The sequence below is a fragment of the Eptesicus fuscus genome, chromosome 9 (assembly GCF_027574615.1).
Source record: "Eptesicus fuscus isolate TK198812 chromosome 9, DD_ASM_mEF_20220401, whole genome shotgun sequence".
NCBI classification, from domain to species: domain Eukaryota; kingdom Metazoa; phylum Chordata; class Mammalia; order Chiroptera; family Vespertilionidae; genus Eptesicus; species Eptesicus fuscus.
In genome coordinates, this window is record NC_072481.1 from 13,843,873 (window position 1) to 13,870,892 (window position 27,020).

Genomic DNA, 27,020 nt, shown 5'->3' on the forward strand with positions numbered 1-27,020 from the left:
TAGTGAACGTCTAATGACCAAATTTTATTTTCTCAGTCTCACCATCCTTGCCTCAACAAGCATCAAGACTGGTGATACTACCTTCTGAAAATCCTCTTAAATCTTCAGAATCCTACACTAACCTGATCTTCTTATCTTTAATTATTTCTCTATCCTTTCCAAGGCAATCCTTCAATCTACCTACATGTTTCCCAAAGTTGTTTCTACAATACTTCACTGTATTTTCTTCACTTAAAAAGATCTTATCCCCAAAGCCTACAACTATACAGTCATCTTCCAGATCCCCATCCCAAGACCTAATTCTGTGTCTCCAACTGCCTATTAAACATTTCCTCTTGATTGTCATCAATAAGTCTAGCGGTGCCAACTTGTTTTTTGAATATAGATGTATATATAGATAAGAATGACTATCAGAATAATACAATAGTAGTTATAATACATAAAAAACTTTCCTAATTGTATTTTTCCTTATTACATTTCTAAATATTCTACTATGAAGACAGAATACATTTGTAACAAATGTTTCCTTGTTCAAAAGTCAAACTGACTAAAACCCACCCTTGTCAACTGGCTCCTCTGAACTTTCACCATTTCTCTTGGAAGAACATAATTTCTGCTGCTCCTCCAACAAGGTGACTGAGGAAATATTACTCCCATAAACTAAACAAAAAAATCTCAAATAGTTTGAATCGCTCCCATTCTCATCCAGGTCCAATTAATCTTTTAAGTATCAGCTTAAAGTTGCTCCAATGCATAATGCCTAGCCTATACAGACAACTGGTTCCTTCTCATGAGACAAACCTTTCATGAGACATGGAAATGCATACACTTTGGACTCATGTGCCATGTATTTTTCTGAGTTCTAGGGATATAGTGAACACCACAGACAAGGACTAGGTATTTATGAAGCTTGTATTACTGATATAAATATAAACAATATTTTTTAGGAGGTGTTAAAGGTTAACAAAAATAAAGGAAAGAAAGGGATAAAAATTATGAGGAAGAAACTGTATTTTAATTAGAGGGTCTCCTTAAGGAGGTTAAATTTGAATTGAGACCTAAGAGAGAAAATAAAGTAAATAATCTGAGGAAGGAACATTCCAAAGTGAGGGAACAAGAACAAAAAGATGGGAGTACAACTGACATAGTTGAAGAAGAGCAAATAGGCCAGTTCCTAGAATACAACATCCACACAGGAGACAGTATTGAGAATGAGACAAAGGTTAAGTTAAATCATGGTTAGGAGTTTGGGTTTTATTCCAATTGTGTTGGGAAGACATCAGAGAACTTTGAACAGACAAGTGACTAGGTATGACTTATGTTCTAAAAGGAATATTTGGGGAAAAATGAAAATAAAAAAAATAAAAGGAATATTTGGGTAACTGGATTGAAAATGGAGTGTACAGGGAAATAGGCTGACTGGTCAGGTTAACAGGGCAATCCCAGAAAGGGATGATGTGGCTTGGCAAAGTAAAGCAAAGCTATGAAGGTAGGAAAAATGTAAAAAATAGTGAGTTTCAAATTATATTGAATTCAAATCTACATTTTAGTTACCTTGAGCAAGTTTCTTAATTAGTGAATCTCAATTTCCCCATCTGGGAATAACACCAGTAAGAGGGTTCAAATTCCATGTGAGTGGAGAGTTCACAACTTGTTCCTCACTTTATTCCCAGCATTGGACACAGTGGGTGCTCATCTTTGAATAGATGTATGAATGAGCATCTACCTCATACTGTTAACTTCGCACTAACTGGATAGATCCCAACCCCTTTCCTACTCAAGGACGCATGGACCAGCAACAATTTTATCAATTTCCCATTTTATAAATGAATCATTTCCATCAGCACACAAATACATTTTAATTTCTTCGTTGATATTTAAACAAAAATATATCTTGACTATAATACCTTCTAGTTATTATCCCATTTCTTGCTACCTTTGTAGCAAACTTGCTAAAACAAACAAACAAAACAAAAAAAGCCTGTAAGTTCTTGCTATCTCAAATTCCTCATCTTCCACTCCCTTGAATCTTCTCCAAATCTGGCTTTTACCACCATTCCTGTCAAAGTCAACTAATGACATCCACCTTGCTACAATCAAGTGTCAATTCCCAGTCCTCACCTTACCTGGAAAGTTTGATATAATTAACCAGCCTTCCTTCTGTGAAAACACTGACTTCCGAGACACTACACTCTTGGTTCTTCTTACCTCACTGGCTTGCTCTTCTCAGTCCCTTGTAGTTCCTCATCTTCCCAAACTCTAAATGTTGAAGGGCTGCAGAGATCAAATCTTAGACCTTTTCTCTAATCTACACATATTTCCTTGGTGACTGCATCCAACCTTATGGTTTATAAATACCATACAGATGCTTATGTCTCCCCACATTTACAATCTCCAACCAAAATTCTCCCCTGAACTCCAGACTCATATAAGCAACAGATCAAACAACAGCTATACTTGGAGGTCTAAGAGATATCTCATAACATATCCAGAATTGAACTACTATCTTTCAATCTTACTAATTTGCTCTTTAATACAGCCTTCCTCTCATTTCAATAATGGCAATTCCATCCTTCCAGGTGCTCAGGTAAGTAGTCTTGAAGTCATTCTTGGCTGCTTTCTCTATCCCCATATCCAACCTATCAATAAATACTGTTTGATCTGCCTTCAAAATATCCAGAATCTGACCACTTCTCACTAGCTTCAGCTATACCAACCTGCATTATCCTATCTAATAAAGAGGGAATATGCTAATTGACCATCACACCATTGCAAAGATGGCAGCTCCCATAGCCAATAAGGAGGCAATAAGCTAACTGACTGTCACACCCTCAAAGATGGCGGTGCCCACAGCCACAAGATGGTGGCGCCCAGTCCCCTCAGCCCCGGCCTTGCCGTGCACCTGCCTCGAGTCCCCCAGTCCCCTCAGCCCCCCAGCCGCCCAGGGCCGGCAAGCCTCAGATGGCGGCTGCCTAAGACTCAGGTAACCAGGGCTGGCCGAGGCTTTCACTGCCAGCAGTGGCAGCAGCAGAGGTGTGATGGGGCATCGCCTTCCCCTGATTGCCAGGTGGCCTCCTGCCCCTGAGGGCTCCCGGACTGTGAGGGGGACAGGCTGGGCTGAGGGACGCCCCCACCAGTGCATGAATTTTCATGCACCGGGCCTCTAGTCAACTCTATAAATATTAACAGGGCACAGCACTAAAAAAAAGCTACTGATAAAAGGTGTCCTAAGGTAAGTGGATAGTGTCAGCCTGCAGACTGAAGGGTCCCGGGTTCAGTTCCGTTCAAGGGCATGTACCTTAGCTGTAGGCTCTTCCCCGGCCTAGGCCCTGGTTAGGGTGAGTTCAGGAAGCAACCAATCGACGTGTTTCTCTCAAATCAGTATTTCTCTGTCTTTCCCTCTCTCTCTTCCACTCTCTCTGAAAATCAATGGGAAAATATCCTCAGGTGAGGATTAAAGGGGGAGAAAAAAAAAGAAATACACAAGGATGATTGATATTAATTTTGAAATGCATTAAAAAATTTATACTGACAAAGTTCTCATCTATTTTATTGATTTTTAGAGAGAGAGGAAGGGAAAGAGAAACATTTTTGAGAGAAGATAGGTTAACTGAGGATTGAACTCAAAACTTAGGTATGTGTCCTGACCAGGAATCAAACCCGCAACCTTTTAGTGTATGGGACAACACTCCAACCAGACACTCCAACCAACACAGTCGTCTGGCCTAGGCTGAAATGCAATTGTTTAATGTGGCTCGGCTCTGTAGCCTACTCTGGTTGGAGTATTTTTATATTCCAGAATATTTGTATTTGAATATTTTAAAACTGTCCTTAGAAGTAAATTCTGCTTTATATTATTTCTATTTCACAATGCAATGGTGCTTCATAATTACATTGTTCATCATCCAAATTTTCCCCCTACCCATTACAAATACATGGGAAAGGAAGAGCACATGGAGTGGCACTATGAAAATATACCTGACACACAACAAAGTAAGGAAGATAAATGTCAGATTATATTACTACTTATATAACACATGTGCCTATATTTTTAGAACCAGACAGGTTTGCCTCATTAAGCATACCTAAAATGAAAAATCTGTATTTTCAGTATAAGTAATTTAATCACTTTACAGAAAAGATTCAAAAGAATGAGCTCATTGTACTCTATCATGTGAATGTTAGATTTTCCAAAAGAATACTAATTTATTTTAGAAGAAACATCTCCAAATCTGTGATCAACAAAGCACCCAATATTATAAGTATTATAAATCACTGGGGGCCAAAAATACTGATTTATCTTAGAAATAGGAGGTAGCTTCATTTCAAGATCAGTTTAGCTTAGAACATTAAAAGAACTTAAAAAGGCGAAAATTAAATAGTATTAAAAAACATGCCCTGGTTGGGTGGCTCAGCTGGTTGGAGTGCTGTTCCGTATAACAAAAGGTTGCAGATTCGATTTCCCATCAGGGCACAAATCTAGGTTTTGGGTTCAATCTCTAGTCAGGGCCCATACAGGAGGCAATGCATTGATCTTTCTTTTTCTCTTTCTCTTTCTCTCTTCCCCTTCCTCTCTAAAATCAATAAAAACAGCCCGAGTAGTTTGGCTCAGTGGATGCAAGGTTGGCCTGTGGACTGAAGAGTCCCGGGTTCAATTCCAGTCAAGGGCACATGCCCAGGTTGTGGGCTCAATTCCCAGTAGGGGGTGTGCAGGAGGCAGCTGATCAATAATTCTCATCGTTGATGTTTCTATCTCTCTCTCCCTTCTTTTCTGAAATCAATAAAAATATATTTAAAACAATAATAATAGCCCGAACCGGTTTGGCTCAGTGGATAGAGCGTCAGCCTGCGGACTGAAGGGTCCCAGGTTCCGTTCCAGTCAAGGACATGTACCTTGGTTGCGGGCACATCCCCAGTAGGGAGTGTGCAGGAGGCAGCTGATCGATGTTTCTAACTCTCTCTCTCTCCCTTCCTTTCTGTAAAAAAAAATCAATCCTATCTAATAAAAGAGTAATATGCAAATTGACCATCACTCCAACACACAAGATGACTGCCCCTGACCAGGTCTGCAGGGAAGGGCAGTTGGAGGGGACCCAGGCCTGCAGGGGAGAGCAGTTGTAGGGGACCAGGCCTGCAGGGGAGGGCAGTTAGGGGTGACCAGACCTGCAGGGGAGGGCAGTTAGGGGAAAACAGGCTGGCAGGGGAGCAGTTAGGCACTGATCAGGCTGGCAGGGGAGTGGTTAGGTGGTGATCAGGCTGGCAGGCAGAAGCGGTTAGGGGCAATCAGGAAGGCAGGCAGGCGAGCAGTTGGGAGCCAGCAGTCTTGGATTGTGAGAGGGATGTCCGACTACCCATTTAGGCCCGATCCTACTGGGATCGGGCCTAAACAGGCAGTTGGACATCCCTCGAGGGGTCCCAGATTGGAGAGGGTGCAGGCTGGGCTGAGGGACACACACACACACACCACCCCCGTGCACAAATTTCGTGCACTGGGCCTCTAGTAAAATATATTTTAAAATAAATAAATAAATAAATACTTTTAAAAAGTCAATAAAAACATATCCTCGGGTGAGGATTTATTATTATTATTTTTTGGTTAATCCTCAACCAAGTATATTTTCCCATTGATTTTTAGAGAAAAGGAAAGACAGAGAGAAACACTGATGTGAAAGAAACACATTAATTGGTTGCCTCCCACATGAGTCCTGACCAGGGCACGGGCCTGGGAGGAGCCAGTAACCAAAATAAGTGCCCTTGACCGGAATTGAAGCCCGGCCCTTTTGGTCCTCAGGCAGAAACTCTACCACTGAGCCAAACCGGCTAGGGCTCTCGGGTGAGGATTTTTAAAAACACAATAAATTAAGCATCACATCTTTTAAAGTTTTTTAAACTCCAATTTTTAATTAACTAAAATGAAATAAAAATGTTTTCCTTTTATTAAATGGTTGATCCCTGAGCCATTTGGGCTCCCTATGAACTGTTCAGAGTAATCACTCAGTTATCCTCCACCCCAATCCAGAACCAATAGAATCTGACAAATACCATAACAATTATTCCTTTACTCACTTGGCATCAAGGCTTGGAAAAAACTTTGGCTGTCTATTATCTATCCATCAAATACTTCAACAGTAATAGAGGAAGTCCTTTGAGGCTCCGGAAGCAATCAACAGAAGCAAACAGGCAGCTCAACAAAGTCTTTTGAGTATCTACTGGGATTCATTCATTATCCAGTTCCTATTTGCTATTTTGCAAACACAGCAGCTTTTCTTCATATATAATTCAATTCACGTGCTACAAAGTCATATACTTTTAGGTCTCTGTCACTGGTTCTGTAACATTTCCATTAGTAAGAAATCAAAGAATTATATCTCAATCTGCAATTTCCTCTGAATTCCTAAATAGAACATCAGTGCTTATGCACTTTAAACAAATAGGAGTTTATTATATACTAGAGGCGTGATGCATAAAATTCATGCAAGGGGCTTGGCTCCCACTGCCCACACCGCAGCTGCCTCTGCCTCGGCCCCCTTAGCTTCATGCGAAAGGTCGTCTGGTCTAATTAGCATATTATGCTTTTATTATTACAGACAGCGTGATCTCCATGGATATTACATTTTTATCAATGGAAACAAATTAAAACAGAACTTGCTCTCAAAAGTTTTATAATACCAGCTGAAGAATATAAAGATATCATAATCAGACTAGGTCTGAAAGTCAAGGCACACTAAGAAATACATTATGAAATGAATACCTATCTTTCTTGTGTATTTCTCAACATAGGAAATGCTTAGAAACAACTTCTATTAATGAGTGCTCATTTATAGTATTAATTTACAGATTTTATCCAAAGATAAAACCTGACAGTCTTCGAATAACTTAATTTTAATATTGTCAAATCTTAGGCACTGACCCTAATTTCAACTTCCTCAATCAAGAGCTAAAAATATTTTAATGACTAATGAAACATAAAAGAACAAGAACACTAAACCCCCACAGCATCAAAAATGACACCAATTAGCGCCTTGGTCGTGGTTGCTCAATGGTTAGAGCACTGGCTTAAGGACTAAAGGGTCGAGGGTTTGATTCCCAGTCAAGTCGAGGTTTCAGGTTCCTTCCCAGTTGCAGGTTCCATCTCGGCCCGTCAGGGAGGTAACCAGTTGATATGAGCTCATTATCGATGCTTCTCTCTCTCCTCCCTCTTTTTCACTCTCTCTCTAAAGACCAATGGAAAAAATATCCTTGGGTGAGGATTAAAAAAAAAAAAAAAAAAGACCAATTGAAACCAATGTATTAAATCTATATTAAAAATCTACTTTTTTTGCTGTACACCTAAAATTAATATAAAATACTGTCAACTGTAATTGAAAAAAACACACCCACACACCTTTTTTTTCTAATTTTCCAAAACTTTAATTTTTAACAAGTATAGGTCAAATCTCATGAAATCTAAATTTATGGGAGGAATCCAAAATTTTACATTGCGATTTTATACTTTTTACACTTGACAGGAGGGGTTTAGGCTGGTGATCTCATATAGGGATTTTGCTACAATATCTGCTGTATGTAATGATACCTAACATATAGGAAAATGCATTTCTCCTATATAAGAGAATGATACATGTTTTATAACTAGCACACCAATTATTTGTTTGTAACTGGATACTCAAAATAGTTTCCTAATACATTATTCAAATGCTTTGAGTGAAATCTTAAGAGTACTAGTAAAATCCTTATCTATGTAAAGCAAAGATAAAACAAGTCTCCATGAATGAAACCAATCTAATGGGCAAAAAAGTTCATTTCTATAATTATGAAATATATACAACCAATTAAATTTACACCAGGCTGTATTGTGTGTTGTGAAGAACATAACAGTATTATATAGATTTAATTTTTATTCCTAAGAAATACACTAAGCCCTAGCCGGTTTGGCTCAGTGGATAGAGCGTCGGCCTGCGGACTCAAGGGTCCCAGATTCAATTCCGGTCAAGGGCATGTACCTTGGTTGCGGGCACATCCCCAGTGGGGAGTGTGCAGGAGCAGCCAATCGATGTTTCTCTCTCATTGATGTTTCTAACTCTCTATCCCTCTCCCTTCCTCTCTGTAAAAAATCAATACAATGTATTTTTTTTAAAAAAAGAAGATAAAGGATACCAAAGGGGTTATGGGAGTACAAAAGTGAAAAAAAGGCCAAATTACTATTTACTTGTATATTATGTTTCAATGACACTTGATCCTATGAGGAATGTAGATGGTTGAGTCCCAATTCCAATTTTATCAATAATTATATAACATTATTAAGTAATTTAGTTTTTTAAATTTTATTTATTGATTTCTGAGAAAGAGGGTGGGAGGGTGGGGGGAGACAGAAAGGGAAAGAGAGAGCGTGAAAGAGGGAGAGAGGAATGGGGGGAGAGGGAGGGAGGGAGGGAGGGAGGGACAGAAGCATCAATTCTTTGTTCTACCTCCTCACACATTCATTGGTTGATTCCTGTATGGACCTCAATCAGGAATTGAACCTGCAACCTTGATCCATCAGAGGATGACATTCCAATCAAATGAACTACCCAGCTAGCGCAGTAATTTAGGGTTTTTTGTTTTTGTTAATCCTCACCAGAGAATATTTTTTCCAGTTTTTTCTCCTTTTAAATAATTAGCATAAAGGGATATGAAGAAACTTTTAGCAAGGCACAGATGGAGGACAAATTACTTCTTTGTTCCAAGTATAAACAATGTGCTCAACTTTTCCACATCCTTCCCTTGTGCAACCCACTCCCATCAATAAATCTCTCAGTAAATATTAAATACCATCTATGTGATGGAGGGGAAAAGGGTCAAGAGGGAGGACAAACATTGTTCAAAATTAGACATAAAGCAAAACCAAAAACAGAATATAGCAATTATTTATCCTTAATAACCTCATGCAAGCACCTAATCCATGGTGGGTTGCTAGTTGCATAGTTTTAACAGCTGGATCCAAGAATTCTACATTCCCTTACAAAGTAGTTGGGTATCTAACAGTTACAATTATTTTCGCTTATAATGGCAGCAAAACACAGATGGATATCCAAAAAAATAATAGCTAACCTTAAAAAGAATCAAGTATTTTTCCTACGTGCACAATAGATAGAATAATCTATAAACTGTAAAAATGTTGGCAAACAGCTGAAGAACACTTACTTCTGTTCCAATTCCAGGTTGCATGCCAGAGTACACACTGTCTGGTGGAGGACCACCATACTTCCTCTGTCCTGTGGTTACATCCAGAGTATAACCAGTCCTCTCAAGCAAGGCCTAAAGGTAATTATACATGTTTATACTTGAATATTAAATATCACACAAATATCAGTATATTAATATTTTCCAAAAGGTACTCCAACCTGTTAAGACTATGTATTTTATAATTAGGTAAAAAAGAAAAAAAGACTAAATTCACACTGGTTCCTCACACATGCTGCTCCCGCTTTATTTTACTTCTCCTTTCCATACATTTAATGGAAAATTTTAGGCAAATTAAGTCTCTAAGGACTCGCCACTTTTTTGTTACGAGAATAGAAATAGGGGCAAGGATTGCCCTAACTGGCTTGGCTCAGTGGATAAAGCGTCAGCCTGCGGACTGAGGGGTCCCAGGTTCGACTCTGGCCAAGGGCACATGCCTGGGTTGCAGGCTCGATCCGCAGTGGGGGGGAGTGCAGGAAGCAGCCGATCAATGATTCTCTCATCATTGATGTTTCTATCTCTCTTTCCTTTTCCCTTCCTCTCTGAAATCAATAAAGAAATATATTTAAAATAAAAAAAGAAATAGGGGCAAGGATTATTAAACAGTCTATGTAAGCTAACCTGAGGTTACCAATTCGTACTTCATACCACAGTATTTCTCATTGTGCACCCCCTCTACTTCAATTAGACTTCTTTCTTTACTTGTTCCCTTTCTATACCATACTCATATCCACCAGTGATTCTTTTCAAATAACGTGTTCTCTATCCTTAAAAAAATTAAAAGTCCTGCCTGACTGGTGTCGCTCAGTGGATGAGTGCTGACCTAGGAACCAGGAGCTCACCATCTGATTCCCAATCAGGGCACATGCCAGGTTGCAGACTCAATTCCCAGTAGGGAGCGTACAGGAGGCAGCCAACCGACGATTCTCTCTCATCATTGTTGTTTCCATCTCTCTTCCTCTCCAAAATCAATAAATACATATATATTGAAAATCTAAAGTCCTACCTCCCATGCAGCTTATCCCATTTACTATTTCTGACATCTTCATACTCTTTTTATTGTACTCAAATAATTTAACCTGTTTTATTTGGTCTTTTGTTTTGTATTCCTGTTATACTATAAGCTCTTTAAAAACCAGACAATTTCTCCAGGGTGGTGGACCTTATGGTCCACATGGCCTCCAAGGAATAAGAGCCCCCTGGACTACCAGCCCCAGCAAGAGGAAGAGGCCTTCAGCTGCTGGGAATCCTTGCCCCAGATCGATCCCCCAACACACTGAGAATCTCCTGACCACAGTTTCCATCCCAGACCCCCTGAAGAAGAGGAGGGGCTTAGGTAGCCCTACCTTGTTGTGCACCATCAATAAAGTTCACTGTACCAAAAAAAAAAAAAAAAAAAAAAAGAAGAACCAGACAATTTCTCATATAGCATAGATTCAAAATATTTGGCAATTACCAAGTGAATATACTCAGGTTTCAAAAAACAAAGGAAACATCATGTTTCCTAATTTCTAACCTTCCTCACATTATATTAGGTATTTAAGGGGAATCATAGGAAAGAAAATAATGTCCGTGCCCTAAAGGTTGTGCTTATATGAAAGGGCTACAGAACAAGGACACAATGAGAAGAAAAAAAAAATGCAATCTATCTAGAAAGTAGAGTTTTACACTTCAGGTTTTTAAAATTATATAATGTCAGGGCAATAAGAGATATCAGACATTACCAAATTCAGTGGTTTTCAAAAATATCTTTGGAAAAACCCTAGGATACCAGTTTCCTTAGACTTCCATTCTTTTACCTTTGACTCAAATAAAGCTGCTCTACTTTTAAACATCTAATATATTACATAATACATGCATAATATGTACATCTTTACACATGATAGTATTTGCATAATGTAATATACACATATTATATATATATATAACATACACCTTATCAAGAGCAAATAGCTTTATGGAAATAATACAGGCTTATTCAATGAACAGTAGTAAGTTTAAAAACACACAATTATTACATCAAATCTATACATATAAAAGCTTAAGCGACCATCCAACCAGTAGCTATGACATGCACTGACCACCAGGGGGCAGATGCTCCGACTGGTAGGTTAGCTTGCTGCTGGGGTCAGGCTGATAGGGACTGGGCCAGATGGGCCAGACACGCCCTGGACGAATCCATGCACTGGGCAATTTCGGCCTGATCCCCACAAGCCAGGCCAAGGGACCCTACGGGTGCACAAATCTAGGCACCGGGCCTCTAGTTTTCACATAATTATTTTAAAAATATTAAGCCTGGCTGGTGTTGCTCAATTGGTTGAGCTACCAAGAGGAGCTAGTTCAAATCCAGGTTGGGGCTCATGCCAAGGATGCCAGTTCAATCCCCAGTAGGGGTGTGCAGGAGGCAGCTGATCAATGATTCTTGATATTTTTTCTCTCTCTCTCCCCCCCGCTTCTTCTCTCTGCAATTAATAAAAAAAAATTTTATTTTTTTTAAAAGAATGGGGTTATGCCCTTTTACAGATGAGGGAAAAGAGGTACAAAGGAGCGCTTATGTAAGCTAATTATATGGCAGAAACTACAATTTATATTTCCTACCTACATAAAACTATACAAACAACTTCAACATTAAATAACTAAACACCAATATCCATTTGATTAAGGTTCACTGGCCTTTCACTAAATGCCCTATATTTACCTTTCATAGCAGTTTATTTATATAAAATAATAGTAATAGCCCTAGCCGGTTTGGCTCAGTGAATGGAGCGTCGCCCTGCAGACTGAAGGGTCCCAGGTTCGATTCCAGTCAGGGGCATATACCTTGGTTGTGGGCACATCCCCAATGGGGGGGGGGGGGGGTGCGGGAGGCAGCTGATCAATGTTTCTCTCTCATTGATGTTTCTAACTCTCTATCCCTCTCCCTTCCTCTCTGTGAAAAAAAATCAATAAAATATATTTTAAAATAAATAAAAAATAATAAAAATAAAATAATAGTAATAACAGCTCGTAGCCCTAGCAAGTTTGGCTCAATTGATAGAGCGTTGGCCTGCAGACTAAAGGGTCCCGGGCTCGATTCCGGTCCAGGACACATGCCTGGGTTGCGGGCTTGATTCCCATTAAGGGGCGAGCAGGAGGCAGTTGTTCAATGATTCTTGCTCATCCATGTTTCTATTTCTCTCTCCCTCTCCCTTCCTCTCTGAAATCAATAAAAATATATTTTAAAAAATAATGGCTCATAATTATGTTTTTGCTACATTCCAGGTATTATTCTAAGCAGTTTCAATATCTTAATTACTTTAATTCTCACAACTCTGTGAGATAGGCATGATTACTATTCCCAGTTTATAAGTAAACTGAGGTAAATAAAACTCAAAAATGAGAAAAGCAATTATAAAAACACTTTTACCAAGAGAAAAGAAACAAAGTGGCCCTAGCTGGTTTGGCTCAGTGGATAGAGCGTCAGCCTGCTGACTGAAGGATCCTGGGTTCGATTCTGGTCAACAGTACATGCTCAGGTTGTGGTCTCAATCCCCAGTAGGGAGCATGCAGGAGGCAGCCAATAGGTGATTCTCTCTCATCACTGATGTTTTTATCTCTCTCTCCTTCTCCCTTCCTCTCTGAAATCAATAAAAATATATATTTTTTTAAAAAGAAACAAACAAACAAAGTGCTTGGAAATAAAATGAAACATGACTGGATCAATCCAAAAAACTGTTATAGGAAGCATCAATAAATATATATCACTCATAGCCCAAAGAACAAGGAATGAGGGAGTCTTGAATCAGGATTTTTCACCAAACATACGATTAAATCTTTGCCTCCAAAATTCTTCTTATGTAATTTTCCCTAAATTACTTCATTCCTAAACACTAATATTTTTAAAAAGTGGAACAGTAATGTCGACCAGCATGGCTCAGTGGTTGAACATTGACCTATGAACCAGGAGGTCACAGTTCGATTCCCAGTCACAGCACATGCCTGGGTTGCAAGCTCAATCCCCAATAGGGGGTTTACAGGAGGCAGCTGATCGATGATTCTCTCTCGTCACTGATATTTCTCTCTCTCTCTCCCTCTTCCTTCCTCTCTGAAATCAATAAAAAAATATATATCTTTTTTAAAGTATTCAATCTCATCTTTAATTTGATTTCATTACCAAGTTTTACCTTAATCTTTGCTTCATCAGGTCCCTTTGTAGACTCTTGCACCTTGCTTCCTTGTTTCTCCCTTTGCCTGTAGGTCTTCATAACTCCACATAAAAATGCACTTTTGTTCTAGAACAGGCAAGTAAATTCAATGAAAAAGAATTACTAGGAATCGCTGAAGGGTCAAATACATATGAAATTTAATTTCAGAAGACCAGAATTAAAAATATTTACTCATTTATTCACTCAATAAGTATTTGCTGAGTGGTTACTATGTGCCAGCGAATGGTGCAGAAAGCAGCAAGACAGTCTTTCATTTGTTGATATTTAAATGCATCTGGACTATCTTTGCCACATGTTCGAAAACTACTTCTCCCACCTTCATTATTTCCCTTCAAGAAAATAAAACAGGGAGAAACCAAGACGGCAGCGTAAGTAAACACCTAAACTGCTGCCTCGCACAACAATTTCAAAACTACAACTAAAAGACAAAACGGACATCATCCAGAATCACAGGAAGGCTGGCTGAGTGGAAATTCTACAACTAGAAGGAAAGAGAAAAGCACACTGAGACTCAAAAGAGCTGCAGAAGGCAGAGGTACGGAGACGCGCGCGCGGAGAGGACTGGCAACTGAGTTCGTGGCTTGCTTTCTCAATTGGGCTTTCTCAACTGGGAGGGAGACAAAAGCTCCCAACGGCTCTGAACTCCAGTTCCTGGCGAGACTCTGGGGACCCAGACTCATTCGGGGAGAAACTGGACTGTCTGGCAGCGGGCAAAACTCGAGGACGGCTTTCTCTCAGAGGTGCTTGTAGCAATTACGGCGGGACACTGAGACCCAGGAGCCTCTTAGAGCAGGGCTGACGGAAAGACATTGCTGTCTGCTCTGCCCTGAGACTCCGCCCCATCCAAGCTGAGCACAGAGGCTTTTGCAAGTCTTGTCTCATAAGAGTGTCTCCAGCAGAGAAGTTCTCCTAGCGTAGACACAGTTGATCCTCACAGCCAATTGGCCTGGAGGTCAATTCTTCCCAGTGATACCAACAACAATCAAGACTTAACTACAACAAGACTGTGCACACAGCCCACAAAGGGGTGCACCAAGAGTGTCCACCTCAGGTAACTGGGGAGGCTGAGCCACTGGGCCCTATAGGACACCTAGCACACAAAGCCACTCTATCAACTCAGGGAAGCAGCCAAAATATGGAGACAAAGAAACAGGTCACAAATGAAAGAAATGGAGGAAAGCAAACAACTGGATATAGAGTTCAAATCCACGGTTATAAGGTTTTTCAAGAGTTTTCTAGAAAAGGCTGATAAATTTAGCCAGACCCTCGAGGATATGAAAAAGGACCAACTAGAAATTAAGCATACACTGACTGAAATAAAAAATAATATACAGAAATCCAACAGCAGACTAGAGGATCGCATGAATCAAGTCAAAGATTTGAAATACAAAGAAGTAAAAAACACCCAACCGGAAAAGCAAAAAGAAAAAATAATCCAAAAATATGAAGATAGTGTAAGGAGCCTCTGGGACAACTTCAAGTGTACCAACATCTGAATTATGGGGGTGCCAGAAAAAGAGAGAGAGCAAGATACTGAAAACCTACTTGAAGAACTAATGACAGAAAACTTCCCCCACCTGGTGAAAGAAATAGACTTACAAGTCCAGGAAGCGCAGAGAACCCAAACAAAAGGAATCCAAAGAGGACCACACCAAGACACATCATAATTAAAATGCCAAGAGCAGCCCTAACCAGTTTGGCTCAGTGGATAGAGGGTCCCAGGTTTGATTCTGGTCAACGGCATGTACCTTGGTTGCAGGCACATCCCCAGTAGGAGGTGTGCAGGAGGCAGCTGATCAGTGTTTCTAACTCTCTATACCTCTCCCTTCCTCTCTGTAAAAATCAATAAAATATATTTAAATAAATAAAATGGCAAGAGCAAAAGACAAAGAGAGAATATTAAAAGCAGCAAGAGAAAAACAGTTACCTACAAGGGAGCACCCATACAATTGTCAGCTGATTTCTCAACAGAAACTATGCAGGCCAGACGGGAGTGGCAAGAAATATTCAAAGTGATGAATAGTAAGAACCTACAACCAAGATTACTCTACCCAGCAAAGCTATCATTCAGAATTGAAGGGCAGATAAAGAGCTTCACAGATAAGAAAAAGCTAAAGGAGTTCATCACTGCCAAACCAGTATTATATGAAATGCTAAAAGGTATTCTTTAAGAAGAGGAAGAAGAAAAAGGTAAAAATAAAAATTATGAACAACAAATACATATCTATCAACAAGTGAATCTAAAAATCAAGTGAATAAAAAATCTGATAGACAGAATAAACTGGTGAATATAATAGAATCAGGGGCATAGAAAGGGAGTGGACTGACAATTCTCGGGGGGAAAGGGGTACGGGGGGTGTGGGAAGAGACTGGACAAAAATCGTACACCTATGGATGAGGACAGTGGGGGGGAGGGGTAAGGACAGAGGGTAGGGTGGGAACCAGGTGGAAGGGAGCTATGGGGGGAAAAAGAGGAACAATTGTAATAATCTGAACAATGAAGATTTATTTTAAAAAAAAGAAAACAGGATCAAATGATCCAAAATGTTTAAAATCTGAGCACTGTAAACAATAAAAAAAACTAGTAACAATTAGCAAACTTTGATTTTAAGTTTTTAAAGTAACTTACTACAAATAAAGGAGGGGGGGGGGGACACTTTTTCACTTCATACTGTTTCTGAAAACTCTTTGCCATAAGCAGATTTTCCCCCCCTTAAACTAATTTTTTAAAAGAAGCATGGCTTAGCCCTACCCGGTTTGGCTCAGTGGATAGAGCATCAGCCTGCGGACTGGGGGGTCCCGGGTTCAGTTCCGGTCAAGGGCACGTGCCTGGGTTGTGGGCTTGATTCCCCAGTGGGGTCGTGCAGGAGGCAGCCAATCAATGACTCTCTCTCATCATTGATGTTTCTATCTCTCTCTCCCTCTTCCTTCCTCTCTGAAATCAATAAAAATATATTTTAAAAAATAAAATAAATAAATAAAAGAAGCAGGGCTTAGTGGTTGAGTATTGACCTATGAACCAGGAAGTCATGGTTCGATTCTGGGTCAGGGGACATGGCCAGTTTGTAGGCTCCATCCCCACTGTGGAGTGTGCAGACGGCAGCTGATCAATCAAATCACTGATGTTTCTATCTCTCTCTCCCTTCCTCTCCCTTCCTCTCTGAAATCAATTTTTTTAAAAAAATAAAAGCAAAGGTAATCACTAACAAAAAAATACCACAACTCCACAGGAAAAAAGTAATAGTATGATAATTTCAGGTCATTAGTTATTCAAAGACATTTCTGAGTAATAGCCTTACCTGAACATGTGATAAGTCGCTTTCCTTGAACTGTTGTAGTACAGACAGAGCTCCTTCTTCATTAAATTCCCTGAGAGCATCAATTGCTCTTTCATCAAGATCCACATAAGCTACCAATCCTACAAATTAAATTGAAAGGGGGTAACATTATTGCAACAAAAGGGATACTCTAAACTGTACTATCAATGTTTAATCAAGAATAGTTACATTCAGTACTATCACTAACACACTACATTTTTCATTTAACTATATGCATATGGGCAGCTATACAAATACTATATAGAAAGGTCAAGAGTTCAAATATGAAAATAAAAGATAAAATGTCAGTAACTACAAACATGAATTTTAATCATGTTATGTCTGAAATTATCCTTAGCTTTTCATATGGGGGTATAAATATATCCCATAAAAAACATAAAAATCTTAACCCCATTTCCCACTGCTCAGAGGTTTAAGTCTTGGAAGTTAAATCTGATGTACACCCGTACTACAGATTAAGCATTAATATAACAAATTCTGTTTTATGTTAAGAGTGGTAAAAACATACTGTATTTCCCAAGGATCAATCTTCAACTTATATGGACTGTTGTAGTTGTTGCTAACCACACAGGAGGTGGAGATTGGGGGGGGGGGGGGGTAAGAAAGAACCACTTTTACTAAATAATTTATTCCGCTCTCCAAAAAGTATCAAAGGCTTTTCCTCCTCAGCACCAAAGATAACATGAAACACATTTGTTTATCAAAGCATCTACTTTGCTGCAGTCAGAATGTGGAAAGGCATAATTTTAAACTCTTCTACAAATGCAAGTGCAGCTTGATCAGTCAAATCTGAAAGTCATATTTTAAGGCATTTTTTTTCTTCTCAAGTGTCAAGCTGAGATTTAAAAGATGCTGTGGCATTCACAACACTGTCAACAATGACAATTTTTTTTCAAATGGTATTAAGGACTTTACTATGGACTTACAAGTAAACTATACAGAAAATACACACTGCATTCTGTATATGTAGTATATTTAACTGCACACAGAACATCCACTAAGTTTCAAATATAATCACTTAAGTCTGTTAAGTGTTGTATTTCCTCTCCATATATGTATAAGGAATATATTTCAGAATTGATCCTATTTAAAATGGAAATATTTGGCAGTTTAAAACCCTAAGTCCATATGAACTAACACCAGAAGTGACTCCATTTGGAAAAACCAAAAAGAACTTTATTCCATACAGCAAATATATTTTAAATAAATGTAATGCCACTTGCAAAGGTACCTTTAAAAAAATGTTGCAAGGATTTATTTTAAAAGCTCAAAATGAGCAACTCTCAATAATTGGAGTTTCCTTACTTGAATATTCCATTATCACCACCCAGAGCCACACCTCAGGACACCCAGCAATCCATTCTATCAATCCAACCCTACACTTAAAAACAATCAGCCATTTATCAATAACAAAACACTCTGCAAGAGAGCATCTCTAAGCAGACCACTGCCAATACTCTATGGCAGAACGTCACAGAAAGTTCCTGAGGACTGATTTTCAAATGGGACCATCATTCAGGAGTAATTTTTAGATGTCATTTCAATGTCTGAAATTATCCTTAACTTTTCATATTTAAAATAAATTTTAAGGACAAAAAAAACAAAAACAAACCCACTACATGTTACTCTGGTACTTAAGACACATTTGTGAGACAATTCAATTCTCTCTCCCAAAATCTGGATAGGCACACAAAACACTGAGGAAGGAAATTTCCATCCATGGCCCCAAAGGGGGAAGATACGTTTATTTTGAACCACACTCTCTAAGAGTATTTCTCTCCCTCTTTAGAAGTTCAAACCACTTACAACCAACCATATTAAGATGTTCAAATTTGCTTAAGTACTTAACCATAGGACTTCTAGATTTAAAAAAGCAGCTATTACAAACCAAACACTTCCATATTACTGAGAGATGTGTGTTTCTATTTAATAGAAACTAGACAAGCACAAACTCTCAAGGAATCTGACATTTATTATCATTTCAGACAATACAGTCTAACCAATCCTCTTATTATGCCACCTAATCAGACCTAAGCTGATTTAACAATCACTTTAAGAAGCTAAAAGTAGAAAAGTAAAAGCAAAATGATGACTGATTTAAATTAAGGGAAAAAAGTAAATATTTGATATGCTGAAACATACTTTTTAATTGGTGGTAAATCTAAGACAAATTGATGCACTGTTCTGAAACAACTAAGACTGCATATTCAACACTAAGAAGGCTTCAAAATAATGAGATAAGAATATCAAAGTCAAACCCAATATGCCCTCAATGAAGGGAAAGTAACAAACATTCAGCTCTACATAGATCAGAAACAATAAGTATTATTTAACCTTAACAAAATCTATAAAATTCAAAGTGGTTTGCCCTCCCTTTCATAACCAGTCAGAAACAAGAAATGCATATTATACCTGTCTGAAATATTTCATCAAGTCTTTCTGCCACCTTCTGTGGGAGGCCTGCCTCTATCAGTGTCTTGTAGTGTTCTGTGTGAGTTACACTGGAAGTATCCATTGGTTCTTCCTCTTCTTTTAACTGTACCGCATTACCATTCACCTGATTAGCCATTTTATTATGCTGCTGGAAAAAATTCAGGAGCTATATTACATTAAGCCAAAAATAACTAGTTTGTAGGACAATGCATGATTTATCTAAACTAATCTGTATACATGCTGCTAATAACCTCTATCAAAATAATATTTTATGCCTTTTGTGATGTATCTGACCTAAATTTGCAATAACAATCCTGTAAAACCATAGAAAATGTACATGGAAGCATTAGCTCTTTAAGGAACTTCATGTACACTAGGTTAAATAAAGGCTTAAATTTACTTAGGTAGAATCGCTGATTAACAAAAGCAGCTGTTGTGTCCTGACGAGTATATCAACAAATCACCGGAAAATGCTAAAAAGCCCCTCAGCACTCAATTCTTATACCGTTTTTTAAAGTTTGGTTTAAAAACATAATGAACACCCACACACCACTTTAGCAAGGTTTAAGAACATTCAAATTTTCCTAGCTCTACTTCAAATCCAAGATAAGTGTGAAATAAATGCCCTGATATCTCTGATTCAACACACTGGTGGTTTGGTTTCTCCGCCTCACATAAAACAAAACAAAACACACAACTTGACATTATTTTTTCTTCTAAAATTAATTTGCTATTCCCATTCACAGATTTAAAAGAAAAAATGACCAAGTTTAAAAGCTAACAGATTGTTTAAGTCCACATAAAATAAAAAGTGAGCTATAATTGAGGTTGCTTCATATTAAAAAAAATCATGAGTACATATTGAATTTTTCACATCAGTAAAATAAAGCTGCAAAAACATAATAAAGAATGGACAACTAATTTCTTCCAAATAATTTCAACAAACCTTACTTCTCTAGGAAGGTCAGCTGTCTCAGATTAACCTACCCAAATCATTTTGCATATTCAACCTGTATGTAATGTTGAAATGAACCAACTCCCTAAAGAGAGAGATTAAATCGTAAAACCATACAAAGCCAGTCTCTATACTGCCTCAAGATAAGTTTGTCTGTGGTGAAATTACAATATGATGAAGATAATAAGTATCAGGATATAGACATTGCAACAAATACTGAAATAAAGGGCATGAAGGTGGATCTCAAGAAAAAAACTACTTTTACTGATGAAAACTCAAGATACCTAGTCATCTATAAAGAAAATACAAATTTCTTAAAAGCACTAAAACTCCCAAGATAACCACACTTCCAGATTGCTTATCAAAGACTATGCAAATGCACCAAGTACAGTTTTCTGACTTAAAACAACTTTTTCAATTAAAAGTCCACAAATATTTAGTTGAAGTTAAAGAAAAAGGGAGGAAGATTGAGAGGAAGGAGGTAATAGAGAGTAGGAAGAGAGGAAAATGCTGAAAGGGTTACTCAGAAATGAGATATCATGACTTCTTATGATTACAAATATTAAGACTTGAGAGCCCACTAGTGTTTATACAGGCACAGACTTTGTGGTTAAACTCTGGGTTGATAAATGTTTCTCAAGGCAAGCCTCAAATTCTGATGAACTGGCACACTTTTTTAAATGTTTCTGTTAACACTCAAAACTGCCACACTTTTGACTACACAAAATGATTTAAAAGTGTAAGATGAATACGTTTACTGATTAATAACAACCTATTTCCATAAAGATGCACCCTAAAGTCCAAAGTCTCTTTGTGAATATATAGTTCTATTTTCCCATGCTCCCCGACCCCCAAATACGACCATAAGATGATCATCACAACTCAAACGTTCTTCTCATCAGTATCACAAGACCCTTACAGTATTGCATCTGGAAATACTATTAGTCACAGAAAGCAAGCAAATTTTTAACAGAAAAGTTCAATGAACATCTGTTAAGGTGGTATGTTTTTTCAAGTATATGTAAAGCAAAAAGACAAGTTGCATATTAAGGACAAGACAGAAATACTTATGACTACTATTTTATTGCAAAGGCTCACTGCAAGTTGATCCAGAAATGGTTGAAATTTTCAACAACAAAAATAATTGTAAACTTCAACCAAAAAATGTAAAGTAGATTCTAGACAATAAAACCTTTCAGATCACGGAAAAACCTTTCTCTTCAAACCAAATACCATGTGCTCATTTAAAAAAAAAAAGACTTTTTAGGTCACATGAGACCACACCTAAAACTCTTATATGTCAATTCAATACAAATGCCACACAGCCAAATTCTGATGCAGCAAATATACTAATGCAACTGTAGTCAGTTGATCTAAGCATTTTTGCAAAAAGCAAAAATTTCATTAAGATTTAAAAGGGCTGCTGGGAGATTTGGGAAGTCAGCACTAGCCCCTCCCTGACTTTTTCTAAACATCTCTGTGCAAATTCTTCACATTAAGAGACGGGTTGTCGAAGAGCCAAGGAAATGAAAACTAACGGTTATCTCATGGTTTAAGTGTGTCAATCCCTTCTCCTACGACTGACTCAGGAGACATAAATTCAGCCTCTTGAAATACGGCAACATCTCAAACAGCGTGAAAGGACTGGACCTTTCAAGAACCCAGAGTTAAGTTTTAATGTTGGCAATACGCTTACTGCCGGTTAGGAAAGAAAACCCCCTTTCCAATTTAGTGCGCCTGAAACAGTCTTAGAATTACATTATTTCAGGCGCCGCTTGAAGCCTAAGGTTCACGGCCCCTGGTAGTCATTTTTTCCTTCAAATCTCGACTCGCAGCATGCAGAACGGGGAGGGGAGCGAGGGCTCCTGCACACATCGGCCTGCGGCGTCTGCTCCCACAAAAGTTTTTCCTCGGCTCAAAATACCCGGGGTTCGCATCCCGCTCTCGGTCCACCCCACCCCTTCTCGCCCGTCCGGACCATCAGCACATCCCCCTCGTGGCGAGGGCGGCTGATGAGGGAGCGAGGCGGCTCCGGCAGGGAGAAGCGACGAGGCTGCGGGCGCCTTAGGCCGCCAGCCAGCCAGCCAGCCAGCCCGGCCGCGTGGAGCGGCGGGCGGAGGCGGGAAAAACACTGCCGACCGCGACAAGCCGCGGGAGGGCGCCCGGCGGGCCGGACCGCGGGCCGGAGGTTGGAGGGGCCGAGGGAGAAGGAGCGAAGGCGAGGTCGCGCCTCGCGGCGCTAGGCCCTCAGCGGTGCGGCGGGACGAAACAGAAGCCGCCCCCAACCCATCCCCACCCCCACCCCCACCCCCGGGGCCTCGGTGCGAAAACGAAACTGGGGACCGGGTGCCGAGCCCGGGTCGGGTCGAATCGGGGCTCCCGGCCCCTCCCCCCACGGGCCTGGGCGAGACTCACCCGGGAAGAGCAGGGGCCGGCGGCCAGGCCCGTGAGAATCAGCGCGAGGCGCTTTGAAAACGACTAGAAATGGCGCGCGCGCCACCCCCTCCCCCCGTCATGGACAGAGATGCGATCCCGGCAGCACGCGGGGTTTCCCGGAACTGCTTCCAGGGACTCCGAGTTGCCGGGCAATCACCTCGCTCCATGGCCTGAGAGGCAGCTCCTGCGACCAATGGGAGCAAGAAGAGGAGTACCTCGCTGAACGGCTCGGGAGCCAATCGATAAAGCCCTCGGCCGAGCCAATGAGGTAGCTCAGCGCCGCCGGCCGTGGCGCCTCCGGGGCGGGGGCAGAAACACAAAGGGGTCTGTGGTGAAGCCCGGGCTAGAGCCGCGTCTGCGGGGCACCAGGCCCTGAGGGCCAAGGCTCCTCCCTGCTAGCCAGCCGCTGCCTGGAGGTCAAAAACCTAGGCCTCGCGCCTCGTGGCCGCCTCCGGAGCCCCGCCTCCTCCGTCCCCGCCGGCCCGCTCCGTCGCGGCCCTCCCACCCCTTCGCCGGGGCTGCAGGGTCCCGAGTCCCCGCTAGCGGCGCCGCCGCCGCCGCTGCTCGCACCAGACACGCCCACCGCCACGCGGTCGGGCCTCGCTTTAGGTCCTCTTTTGGACTCTGGTTAGACCACGATGGGGGGATGATTTGGGCTGGTCGTTTGGGGGATTTAGTGTAGGAAATCGTGCCGTGGAACGATCGGAACACCGCCCCTCTGTCTCCCTGGCCCCCTTCCACACATGGCTGGGAGCCGCGCAGAATGTGAGAGAAAGCAAGTGGGCAACACTCAAAAGCAGCGCTACACACACATGATAGAGCAGGGACTTCTTTTCCACAGGGTTTGGAGTCCATTAGTATTTACAAAGTAGGACAGATATAGGCAGCCGTGAAGCCTTGTCCTTGCTGGGAAAAGGGCTAATTCCCATAGGAGACTAATTCCCGTTATCTCTAACCCCGTTTCTCACCTTCCACCCCTCCTGGCTTGGTTCCCTAGCTTCGCCTCAGTCCAAAACGGTTGCATCCCACAGACCTCCGAGCTCACTGAGGTAGAGCCAGTCCTTCCTTCCCTATCCTGAACCCACCCTTCTTAGGAAGTGGAGAAGGTTAAGCAGTGGTCTGCAGCATCTCCAGATACTCTAGTATCATTTAAATGTCTCAGGCCCGCCCTAGAGAGTTTGGCTCAGTGGATAGAGCGTCAGCCTGCTGACTGCTGACTGCAGGGTCCCGGGTTCGATTCTGGTCAAGGGCACATGCCTGGGTTTGTGGACTTGATCCCCAGTAGGGGTGCGTGCGGGAGGCGGACGATCCATAATCCTCATCATTGATGTTTCTCTCTCCCCCCTCTCCCTTCCTCTCTGAAATCAATAAAAATATATTTTAAAATAAATAATTAAAAATAATTATAAATTTCTCAGACCCTACCAACCAAAAATTATTGAAAATCTACTATGTGGCCCTAGCTGGTTTGGCTCAGTGGATAGAGCGACGGCCTGTGGACTCAAGGATCCCAGGTTCGATTCCTGCCAAGGGCACATGCTGGGGTTGCGGGCTCGATCCCCCCAGTAGGGGGCGTGCAGGAGGCAGCCAATCAATGATTCTCTCTCATCATTGATGTTTCTATCTCTCTATCCTTCTCCCTTCCTCTCTGAAATCAATAAAAATATATTTAAAAAAGAAAAAAGAAAGAAAATCTACTATGTAGATACTGGGTACTTGGTATCCCAGTACCAAGCTGTCTCAGTGAATCCAGGTTTTGTATTGTGAGATGTGAAACGTAGACAAATGCTGGGATCTTTAAGAAAAATTATATAAAATGATGAATACAAATTTAGAAAGAGTCTAGGAAGGACATGGTAAAAAGGAAAAGAGCTTGAAGCTTAAAATTTATTAGCCTCTAGCTCAAGGATTCTTAACCTGTTTTGTGCCATTTGACCAGTCTGGTAAAGGCTATGGATCTCACCCAGCCAGTGTGGCTCAGTGGTTGAGTATCAACCTATGAACCGGGAGGTTGTGGTTTGATTCCTGGAAAGGGCATATGCCTGGGTTGCGGGCTGGATCCCCAGTGCAGGGCCTGCAGCAGATTGATGATTCTCCCTCATCATTGATGTTTCTACCTCTCTCCCTCTCATCCTCTGTGAAATCAATTAAAATTTTTTTTATTTATTTTTTTAATGTAATACATCTTTATTGTTCAGATTATTACAATTGTTCCTCTTTTTTCCCCCCATAGCTCCCCTCCACCCGGTTCCTACCCCACCCTCTGCCCTTACCTCACCCCCACTGTCCTCATCCATAGGTGTACGATTTTTGTCCAGTCTCTTCCCACACCCCCCGCACCCCTTTTCCCCTGAGAATTGTCAGTCCACTCCCTTTCTATGCCCCTGATTCTATTATATTCACCAGTTTATTCTGTTCATCATATTTTTAATTCACTTGATTTTTAGATTCACTTGTTGATAGATATGTATTTGTTGTTCATAATTTTTATCTTTACCTTTTTCTTCTTCTTCCTATTCTTAAAGAATACCTTTCAGCATTTCATATAATACTGGTTTGGTGGTGATGAACTCCTTTAGCTTTTTCTTATCTGTGAAGCTCTTTATCTGCCCTTCAATTCTGAATGATAGCTTTGCTGGGTAGAGTAATCTTGGTTGTAGGTTCTTGCTATTCATCACTTTGAATATTTCTTGCCACTCCCGTCTGGCCTGCATCGTTTCTGTTGAGAAATCAGCTGACAATCGTATGGGTGCTTCCTTGTAGGTAACTGTTAAAAAGCTATGGCCCTAGCCCAGTGGTCGGCAAACCGCGGCTCACGAGCCACATGCAGCTCTTTGGCCCCTTGAGTGTGGCTCTTCCACAAAATACCACGGCCTGGGCGAGTCCATTTTGAAGAAGTGGCGTTAGAAGAAGTTTAATTTAAAAAAATTTGGCTCTCAAAAGAAATTTCAATTGTTATACTGTTGATATTTGGCTCTGTTGACTGAGTTTGCCGACCACTGCCCTAGCCAGTTTGGCCCAATGGGTAGAGCGTTGGCCTGCGGACTGAAGGGTTCTGGCTTTGATTCCTGGTCAGGGCACATGCCCAGGTTGTGGGCTTGATCCCAGTGGGAGGTGTGCAGGAGGCAGCTGATCAATGGTTCTCTCATCATTGATGTTTCTTTTCTGGCCAAGGCTCATCATTGATGTTTCTATCTCTCCCTCTTTCTTCCTCTCTGAAATCAATAAAAATATTCTTTAAAAACTTGTGGTATATTAATGTTTTTCTTTACTAATACATGAAATGTCAAGATTTTGCAGTGGGTCAAGTAACTACTGAAATTTTAAAGCAACTAGAAGTTAGTTCAAGAAATCCATAATAATTAAAATGTGATATGAAAATATCTGGGTTTCGCCCTGGCTGGTTTCTCAGTGGTTAGAGCATCTGCTCAAGGACTGAAGAGTCTCAGGTTCAATTCTGCTGAATGGCACATACCTCAGTGGCAGGCTCGATCCCCAGACCCATGAGGCAACCAATCGATGTGTCTATCTCACATTGATGTTTCTTTCTTGCTGTCTCTCCCCCTCCCTTCCACTCTTTCTAAAGTAAAAAAAAAAAAAAAAAATCGTCTGGTAAGGATTAACAAAAAAAAAAAAGAAAGAAAATGTCTGGGATTTCTATTGACAGTGAAAGGTACTGCTAATTCTATTGTGGTTTGTTGCCTGCATTCACAATGGAGGAAAATGCTGATTTTCAGTTGGATGTTAGTGAAAATAAAGATTTTTTTTCCATCTCAGTCAAAAGATTGTTGAATTTCACTCGAAGACTCTTTTAAAGCTACAGTGGCCACAAGATAAGAACCCTTTGGCAATCAAAGCAATTCTATCATTCAACAGTTTCTGGTGTAAGTGTAATATTTTGAGTATGTAGCCATCCAGTCCTTATAAGTATACTCCACCATTTTAGACCATGTATCTTGATATCTTTATTTGGAAAATATGGTCATCTGAGCTTTGCATTTCCAAAAGAAAATTGTATGTGTGTGTGTGTGTGTATTCATGAATTCAATAGTCCACACATATTTTTTACATGCCCTCTACATACAAATCACTGTGTTAAAAATAGGAACTATAAAGTGAATAAAACATAATCTCTGCCCTCAAAGAGCTTACATTTGAGCAGACAAGGCAGGCAAAGTATACAAATAAATATAATAAATATGAGCCCTAGCCAGTTTGGCTCAGTGGATAGAGCATCAGCCTGTGGACTGACAGGTCCTAGGTTCAATTTTGGTCAAGGGCACATGCCCGGGTTGCAGGCTCAATCCCCAGTAAGGGGGTGTGCAGGAGGCAGCCAATCAATGACTCTCTCTTATCATTGATGTTTTTATCTCTTCCTCTCCTTCCCTCTCTGAAATCAATAAAAATACATTTTAAAATATATGTATATAATAA

The 27,020-nt window shown here is 40.4% G+C and overlaps 1 protein-coding gene across 6 annotated transcripts in view; it reads right to left on the reverse strand.

The window, feature by feature from the left end:
- HNRNPR (heterogeneous nuclear ribonucleoprotein R) overlaps positions 1 to 22,691 on the reverse strand; it is a 37,585-nt gene extending 14,894 nt beyond the window's left edge. For 2 of the 6 annotated variants that reach the window (XM_054720865.1, XM_054720861.1), the window contains exons 1-5: positions 22,566 to 22,691; positions 19,175 to 19,340; positions 16,724 to 16,842; positions 13,383 to 13,490; positions 9,181 to 9,294 (exon numbers count right to left, since the gene is read on the reverse strand). In XM_054720865.1, the coding sequence (XP_054576840.1) occupies positions 9,181 to 9,294; positions 13,383 to 13,490; positions 16,724 to 16,842; positions 19,175 to 19,331 (498 nt within the window). In that variant the 5' untranslated portion in view covers positions 19,332 to 19,340; positions 22,566 to 22,691. Of the gene's footprint in view, positions 1 to 9,180; positions 9,295 to 13,382; positions 13,491 to 13,595; positions 13,746 to 16,723; positions 16,843 to 19,174; positions 19,344 to 22,023; positions 22,032 to 22,565 lie in introns of those variants that run through there. The other 4 variants (XM_054720862.1, XM_054720863.1, XM_054720866.1 and 1 more) reach the window with 4 other exon arrangements.
- Between the last annotated feature and the right edge of the window lie 4,329 nt (positions 22,692 to 27,020).